The sequence below is a fragment of the Ursus americanus genome, chromosome 12, assembly GCF_024610735.1.
Source record: "Ursus americanus isolate L20-20 chromosome 12, mUrsAme1.1.p, whole genome shotgun sequence".
Lineage (NCBI taxonomy): Eukaryota > Metazoa > Chordata > Mammalia > Carnivora > Ursidae > Ursus > Ursus americanus.
The window spans coordinates 69256671-69265240 of record NC_142138.1 but is presented as its reverse complement, the minus strand read 5'-3'; the positions used below and the strand labels follow the sequence as shown (position 1 = coordinate 69265240).

General features: G+C 44.2%; 1 protein-coding gene across 1 annotated transcript; it reads left to right on the top strand.

Moving 5' to 3' along the window:
- The first annotated feature begins 3754 nt into the window (after positions 1-3754).
- On the top strand, positions 3755-7898 carry TXNIP (thioredoxin interacting protein). The gene is made up of 8 exons (XM_045776259.2): positions 3755-4278; positions 4754-4826; positions 4949-5096; positions 5290-5392; positions 5534-5790; positions 5887-6043; positions 6155-6306; positions 6450-7898. Exons 1-8 carry the CDS (start codon positions 4029-4031, stop codon positions 6483-6485), a joined length of 1176 nt encoding a protein of 391 aa, XP_045632215.1. The 5' UTR covers positions 3755-4028; the 3' UTR covers positions 6486-7898.
- Positions 7899-8570: the final 672 nt, after the last annotated feature.

Sequence of the window (8570 nt, the reverse complement as noted above, 5' to 3'; positions counted from 1 at the left end):
AATAGACTCCAATACACATGAAATGTGGGCTTCCAGATAAGGTATTTTTAATAATTAAACCTAAACTAAAACAACAAGAACCCTCGCAGAGCATCCTAGAGACAAGAGCTCTACGTTAAGTGTTAAGAATCCTGAGTTTGGAGAATGGCTCCACCAGTTACTAGCTGTATGTCCTAGGGCTTGGTAGGTTTTTTGTGGAGGGTTTTTTGGTGTTTTGTGGGGTCTGTTGTTGTTGTTTGAAGACTGCTAGAGTCTGCTTTGACTCTAAAATGTTGAGTCTTGCCCTGAGTCCTTTATAGCAAGGATCGAATAAGATACAATGTGTTAAAATATCGAGAGGCAGGACAACACATTAGAAAGAGTTCATACTTTAGACCAGACAAACTGGGGTTCAAGATCTTGCTCTGTTTCCAAAATCTGTGACCTCAGGCAAATTACTTAAGCCTCTGAGCCTGACTTAATCAACCCTGAGTCACAGGGTTATTGTGAGAATTCAATGAAATAATCTACCTTAAATCCTTTCTGGAACAAGATGACAGATTAATTTATAAATAAAATGTCATTGAAATAATTATGCGAAGGACTTGGTCCATTATAGGTGCTCAATAAATGACAAAAAAAAAAGTCACTTCAAACTCTAAGATGCTATACAATTATTAATACACACAGTTGAGCAGTCTGGAATTCCACACTTCCTTTCGATTTTTATTTGCCTCTAAACTAACATTGCCTAGGGAAAAAATGGGAAAAGCTGATAGGTTAGGGTAAAGGGACGTTCACAGTGAGGAGGTGACAAAGGGGTTTGCTTCGCATTAGGAACCATGAGTCTTTAGAGTTCTAAATGTTTGTCAGACCAGAAGTTAAGGAAAGAAACACAACCAGCTCTGATTCTGACTGGCAACAGAGTGGGGAGGGTACTTCTCTCCCTGAAAGCTTTGGCTTTACTCAACCAACTCCAGTAAAACAAACATCACCATTTGATTTTTATTGGCACAGAGACCAAGAGGGTGGGGAAGGTGCAGGTAACGATGATCTCACTAGAAAACCCCAGGACTTAGCCTGACTTTGCTGTTCCTCCTGGACATGCCCTCCCCACCCCACCCCACCCCCACACCCCACAAGTGTTTGTACCCTGTTCTCAGGACAGGAACTTACAAGATTTTTTTCTTCTTTTGACTCAGGAACTGAAAAAGAAGAATCAGGGAGCAAATTTTTATCAGAATACCGGGTTATAAGGTGAAAGGTCGTAAGCAACTCTGTCCAAGAGGGCTTCGTTTCAGAACATGCCTTGGCCAGGGGCCTGGTAGGCAGCTGCTTACTGCCAAAGCTGAATAGTTTTTTGGCATTTAAGGGAACCCAGACACAGCACAGAGCAAACAAGTGGTCTGTACGGAGTTCTGCAAAATGGGAAAGAAAAAAACTCTGAGCCCAAAGAGGAATTTGTTGCAAGAGAGAACTGCTTGATTTTTAAAAGCTCAAAAAATTCAGCCCTTCATATATTTGCCCAAATAAATATCCGCATTCCCTTTTTTCTGAGATGTCCAGGATCACTACCACCCTGACCTATTTCTATCCACCTCTCCTCCTTTCCTCTCAACATCTATGTAGCTACATAACACACACTGTTTAACAATATTGATTCATATCTTTTTTTGTTTTAACGTAATCTCTACAACCCAATGTAGGGCTCGAACTTAACAACCCTGAAGTGAAAAGTCACATGCTCCATCAAGGGAGCCAGCCAGGCGCCCCTGAATCATCTATTTCTTTGTAAACATTTTGTTTTTTCATATTTACGTCCACTTTCATACCCATCAAAATGAAAGTTCTCCCAGAAGCCACAATTCTGAATTTTAAAAATTACTTTGGTGAGAGTCCTACCCTGCCTGCTCCTGATAATTCAATCAATATTGCTGACAGACTAAAAAACAACTCAGGCCTTGTTGACTAGGTTTCTAAAACAGGGTGCCACCTCAAACCCACACACCCTAAGGATCAGCATGTTCCCCTTTTTGTTCCCGGGGGTTGATAGCGTGTGTGTGTGTGTGTGTGTGTGTGTGTGTGAGTTTTCCAACAGAGTTCTGATGCCTGAGTCCTGAGCTTGCTTAATCGTGGTGCTGAGTTGTAACTTGTTAGCCTTAGGGTGTCAACCCAGTTATGGTGTATGAAGAAGGAAGAATCCTTAAGGGCAACGGATAGCCTTCTTTTTGCTGAGAATAGGATTTCTGTATATCTTAATGCTTCTTATTTACTTTCTCATCTCTATCTTGGAAACACTGTCTTCCTCTTTCCAGCCCCCCCCCCAAAAGATAAAAATCTCCTGATACCTCAACACAGACATAGGAGAGGCGCAGGAATCCAAGATAAGGGTGGAGGAGGGGTATGGGGGACTCCCTGTATCTCTGCAAGTTTTTCTTATTGCATTTATGAATAATTTCTCATGAGTCAGCTCCTTAAGGCATCTCATGGCTAGGCTGGGGGAAAAAACCTGACAGCCAAATGACAACACAGAGTGAGGAGTCAGGGTCTCTTTTAGCTTGAACATATAGTGTCCTAGTGACCCTTTTGTCTTTCTTCACTGGGATTTCTAAAGGGCTTAGAAAAACACTTTTAAAAGATAGGGAAGCTCTTCCTTCAAACGGGAATACAGCCATCTCTCCACCGACACTTTGGTTATAAACAAGAGAACTTTTAACTAGGCTCTGAGGAGTGTGGGCAACAGATTTAGGGATGTACCTTTGATTTAGTGGGTGGCAAAGGGAATGAAGAAAGAGGGCAAACAGGAGAAAAGTGAGAAGAGTGAAGCATCTTTTTTCTTCTTTCCTGAAGCAGCAGGGAGGAGTGAGGGAGAGAACCAGAGCCCAAAGTACACACTTTACTGAAGTGTAGCAGGTAACTGGTGGAACATAAACAAAGTGTTCCCCAACTTTGCAGGTAGAACTGAATAGAGAGGGGATAAGCAACAGGATGTGAACACGCCCTATTTCCGTTCCAGAGAACAGAGAGAACAGAAGAGAGGGTACAGGGGGTTGCGAACAGCCCAGGCACGCAGTTCCGGGCTCTGAGGGGCTAGACAGGGAGAGAAGGCCGAGCAGTCCCCCACACCCGCTGTCCCCTGAGGACTGAAGAGAGGTTTACAATTTGTGACCACCTCTCCTTTCTTTCACAGTATTTTGGGGTTTTGATAGAGACGCGGGGCAAGAGAAGGACAAAGGGGATCTTCCCGAACAGTAACGCCAGCCCTCCCTGGCCTCAGCCCCAATTCTGAAGTATTCTTGGAGTTATGGGATTATTTTTCACAGGACTTGCGACTTGTGAGCCGGGAATAAACGATCGCCTCTAAATTAACTGCACTGGCTAAGGCTAGGCACGAAATTCCCACATAAGCACATTTTCTTTTTGCCTCAAACCCCGCTCCCATTCCAGAAGCATCTGCACCCTCCCTCCGACGGCCACTAACCCGCGATAAATTTTAGGGTCAGCGAGGCCCCGCTTCCTTTGGGCCGGAGGGAAGCCGCTCCGCAGCCCCTCCGCCCCCTCCTCCCTGCAACGCGGTGCTGCACAACAACCATTTTCCCCGCCAGGAGCATACCGTGTCCACGCGCCGCTGCGACCTCGCTGATTGGCTGGGCTCCTGGTAAACAAGGACCGGGCAGCCAATGGGGGGGCTGTGCACGAGGGCAGCACGAGCCTCCGGACCAGCGCTCGCGTGGCCCGGCTCGCCCGCGCTACTATATAAAGCAGTTTCCGGCTCTTGCTTGAAACTATCCTTTCCTCTCCTCGGACGGAGTGTGTTGGACCGCCCCGCCGAGATCCTGAGCGCTTCTTCAGCTGTTGGGAGAATAGAAAAGAAAGCTAATTTTTTTTTTTTTCTAGAGCCCCCTTGGCATAACCTACAGCTTACGTTTTTCTGACATCTTTTTGAAATCTTAGTGGAGAGTGAAATAGTTTATTGCAGAGGGGTTTTTGGACTTGGAATTTTTTTTTTCTTCCCCTGTTTGTAACTGTTAAGGCAACCCAGCTTAATCATGGTGATGTTCAAGAAGATCAAATCTTTTGAGGTGGTCTTTAACGACCCTGAAAAGGTGTATGGCAGTGGGGAGAAAGTGGCTGGCCGGGTGATAGTGGAGGTGTGCGAAGTCACTCGAGTCAAAGCTGTCAGGATCCTGGCTTGCGGAGTGGCCAAAGTCCTGTGGATGCAGGGATCCCAGCAGTGCAAACAGACGTCTGAGTACCTGCGGTACGAAGACACGCTTCTCCTGGAAGACCAGCCAACAGGTGAGTGGCCGGCGGGAAAGCTGATTCCACAGGAGCGTTGAAATGAATGGTTGGAGCTTAGGCTAAATATTCCAAGTTGCTCAGGTTGAGCAGCTTGAATTTTGTGTTGCTTCCTTTTTTAGTTTTAACTTGCAGACTCTGTCCTCAAAAAAGGGTGGTTTGTACAATTTCTTAGTGTTGTGTTCTGAAGGTGATCCTAAGGGATGTTGCCTTGGCTATTTAAAGGTTTCCTGTATGCAGAAGTTGTTAATTCTTGTTTCCTGTTTGAGAGGCTGTAGCTTTTCTGTCCTGGTTGAGCCTTTCATCATTGCAGGGCTTTGTAACTTTTTGCCCAACAAAATGCATCAGAATGTAAGGGGTGAAAAATGGGGGAGCTTCAATAGGCTTGCATGCTGCCCAAGAATTCCTTATGGCACAGATGCATTTTAAGTGTACCAAGAAACCTGATGGGCTACTGTCTTTTCTTTCTCTTCAGGTGAGAATGAGATGGTGATCATGAGACCTGGAAACAAATATGAGTACAAGTTCAGCTTTGAGCTTCCTCAGGGGTAGGTGTCTGCTAAATACATCTCTGGACTTTTTTTTTATCTCCAGAATTGTCCCCACCTTTGATCACTTACTGTTCTTGGAGAGCAGTTTTAGATTAATTGCTTCTTTTTTCTTGCCACAGGCCTTTGGGAACATCCTTCAAAGGAAAATATGGGTGTGTAGACTACTGGGTGAAGGCTTTTCTTGATCGCCCCAGCCAGCCAACTCAAGAGACAAAGAAAGTCTTCGAAGTGATGGATATGGTGGATGTCAATACTCCTGATTTAATGGTGAGATTCATTTTAAAATTCTCCTCTTTTGGGCTTCAGGGATGATAAGTCAGGGGTCTGCGGTATCAGATTGAAGCACCTCAGGGGTGGAAGGAAAAGTTGCCTATTCTGGGTAAGGAGTGGAAAGGAAAAAGAAGCAGAGAAGAAAATTCTAGAAATTCTCAAAATGCCTTTTTACCCCTCTTCAACATAGGCCCCTGTGTCTGCTAAAAAAGAAAAGAAAGTTTCCTGCATGTTCATTCCTGATGGACAAGTGTCTGTCTCTGCCCGAATTGACAGAAAAGGATTCTGTGAAGGTAAAAACCTAGTACTTAAAATGGTAGACTGATGAAACAGGAACTGTGGGTTTGGGAATGAGGGCAGGGGATAGGGATAGAATAAAAGCCATTGATTGTACTAAGCATCGGCTAATAAGTTTTCATCTTTCTTATTATTAGGTGATGAGATTTCCATCCATGCTGACTTTGAGAATACATGTTCCAGAATCGTGGTTCCCAAAGCTGCCATAGTAGCCCGCCACACTTACCTTGCCAATGGCCAAACCAAGGTTCTGACGCAGAAGTTGTCATCGGTGAGAGGCAATCATATCATCTCAGGAACCTGTGCGTCATGGCGTGGCAAGAGCCTTCGGGTGCAGAAGATCAGGCCTTCTATCCTGGGCTGCAACATCCTTCGAGTTGAATACTCCTTACTGGTGAGTGAGTGGAGTCAGAGAGAAATTGTTCATTTTTCAAAATTGCAGGGGTTTCTCCAGACCTCTAGTGTAACAAACTACCATTTTCCTTTCTAGATCTATGTTAGCGTTCCTGGCTCCAAGAAGGTCATCCTTGATCTGCCCCTAGTAATTGGTAGCAGGTCAGGTCTGAGCAGCCGGACATCGAGCATGGCCAGCCGAACCAGCTCTGAAATGAGTTGGGTAGATCTCAACATCCCGGATACCCCAGAAGGTGAGCCAGACCTAATAATGTCTCGTCTTCTTTTTTGGCCTGCTTGGGTTTGTGAAATTGTGATGGTCAGGCATTTCACGGCCAGACTTCTTATGCCTATGTTTTTTCTAGCTCCTCCTTGCTATATGGATATCATTCCTGAAGATCACCGATTGGAGAGCCCCACCACTCCTCTGCTAGATGACACAGATGGTTCCCAAGACAGCCCTATTTTTATGTATGCTCCCGAGTTCAAGTTCATGCCACCACCTACTTATACTGAGGTGAGAATTGTCATTTTACCACTGCATTTGCCCTAAGCCTTCTATAGGAAGTTGAGTGGGAGGGATTGCTAAACTTGGTGGTTCTTTTAGTTCTTACCCAAACTAAAATGGTCGCTTCTTTCTCTTCTTGCCCCCCACCCCAGGTGGATCCCTGCATCCTCAACAACAATGTGCAGTGAACAAGTGGAAGAAAAGAAGCAGCTGTACTTAACTTGTTTCTTTCGCCTCTCTTCCTGGACTCTTACTTTTTCAGAGACTCAACAGTCTCTACGGTGGGGTACGGGTCCACCCCAGCCTCTGACTCCACAACGTAAGAGGTGATCAGCAGGCAATCTCCTGGGCCTTAAATGGTGCGCACACGTCCTCAGCCAGTGACATGTTGTGATACGGGAGTGTTTGCTGGATGGGTTTAAAAACACACTAGAAAAACTCAGGCCCATCCCATTTTCTCAGATCTTGAAAATTGAGGCATTTTAGTAGTTTTGAATAAGGGGTAGAAATGGCCTCCTCACATGGTCTTCCCCAGGTTTTTTGGAGGGATTATATATCTTGAACTTTTCTGCCATGTGGAGCAGAGCCAGTTTAGCAAATTAGGAAAACAAAAAGGAAAAAAGTCATGGCCAAAATTTTGGGACAAGAAGGTTTTTAAAATCAGGGTGCCCTTTGTACACTTACAGGAAAAAAAAAAAATCTTCCAGAGCTGATTTGAACTTTGGAGAGAGCTTCCCATGTGAACTAAAGAGAAGAAGCTCTAAGGTTGTCTTTGCTTAGAATGTACTTTAATCTGGCTTAAAGCAGTTGTAACTATGCTCCACCAAAGGTCTTAAAAGCCATTTTTAGAGCCTATTGCACTGTGTTCTCCTGTTGGCAAATATTTTCATGCAGGAGAATGTGTTTTTCTTTTCATGTGACTCCTTGGAATGGATTCTGAGGTGATAATTCTTAGCACTTTAGTTCCTGTCAAATTTTGGGTGTTTGTTGTTTTTTTCCCCCAATCTCAAATGTAAGCTAAAACTAGTCTACTATGTTTCTAGGGGTAAGCACAATGACAAAAAATGCATATATAGTGTTATTCCTCCCTTTTGAGACTTTGTCCCAGTGTACAGAATGCTGTCATTCTGACACTAATTCTATGAGAAGGGTTGCTGCTATCAGCCTTGGCCACTGTGACTTCTCCCTACCCAAGGAGGAACTCCAGATCAAGATGCCCCCGACACTGTGATCAGAGCTTCCAGACATTGCCATGAGAAACGAGAGGGCAGGTCTTCACCAAAGCCCCCAGGGCTCCCTTTCTGCCCAGTGTTAGGAGGCAAGGATATCAACAGCCCTCTCTCACTGCAGCCCCTAGCACTGGGTCAGTCACCCTCAGCCTTAGCACTTTGTTCACTGTCCTGTGTCAGAGCACTGAGCTCCACCCTTTTCTGAGAAAGTATGTGGGCTGAAGGTGGTTTCATTTTTTTGTTTTTTTAATTGTTTATCTTTTTGTATGATAAAAACTATATTTTGTACTTAACCAGATATATTTTCACCCCAGGTGGGGCGTATTCTTTGTAAAAAATAAAAAAATAAAAAGTTTTTTAATGACGAAAACAGTTTTCTTGTCTGTGAGATGGTGTTGAAGCTATTAGAAAGTATGCCTGAGGGAGCTTTGCCCTTACTGCACCGTTAGGGCTTTGGATACCTTGTGGGGAAAACATTACCTATGTTACGGGACCCTAATGATTATAGTCCGAGTCGGGGTTGGGGTGAAAAGGGAAGGAATTTGAGCTACATTTAGTCTGAATTTCAATTAACTAAAGAACTGTGGTGGGATATTCTGGTGGTATAGGCTAGTTTTCTGCACCTGTACGTACTCATGATGAAATGCCTTCAATGTTGGAGTGCATGAGTCTTTTTCAAAGATGAGCTCTTACGGCACCTGGGTGGCTCAGTCAGGAAAGCATGTGACTCTTGATCTCAGGGTTGTGAGTTTGAGCCGCATTTTGGGTGGAGTTTACTTAAAAATAAGATCTTTTAAAAAATAAAATGAGCACCTGAAATTCACAGAAATAAGATTGGAGAGGGGGTTTGAAAGGAAAGGGTTATGGTTCCCAATTAAGTTGGTTTCATCCCAGGGTTTTTTCTCAGCCAAACCTGGTTTATATACAGTAAGGTATAAGATGGTAATTATTCAGGACTTAAGGATCGAGACTTGTCAGTATTCGTTGAAGGCAGTTACCATCTCTTCTGTTCCTATTACAGTTCCTGTCAAACACATAATCATA

Excerpts from the sequence above, each read along its gene's own strand:
- TXNIP (XM_045776259.2), top strand. The coding sequence starts at position 4,029 with ATGGTGATGTTCAAGAAGATCAAATCTTTTGAGGTGGTCTTTAACGAC. Across the intron at positions 4,827-4,948 it reads AGCTTTGAGCTTCCTCAGGG|GCCTTTGGGAACATCCTTCA; the intron begins GTAGGTGTCTGC and ends TTCTTGCCACAG. Across the intron at positions 6,307-6,449 it reads CACCACCTACTTATACTGAG|GTGGATCCCTGCATCCTCAA; the intron begins GTGAGAATTGTC and ends CCCCCACCCCAG.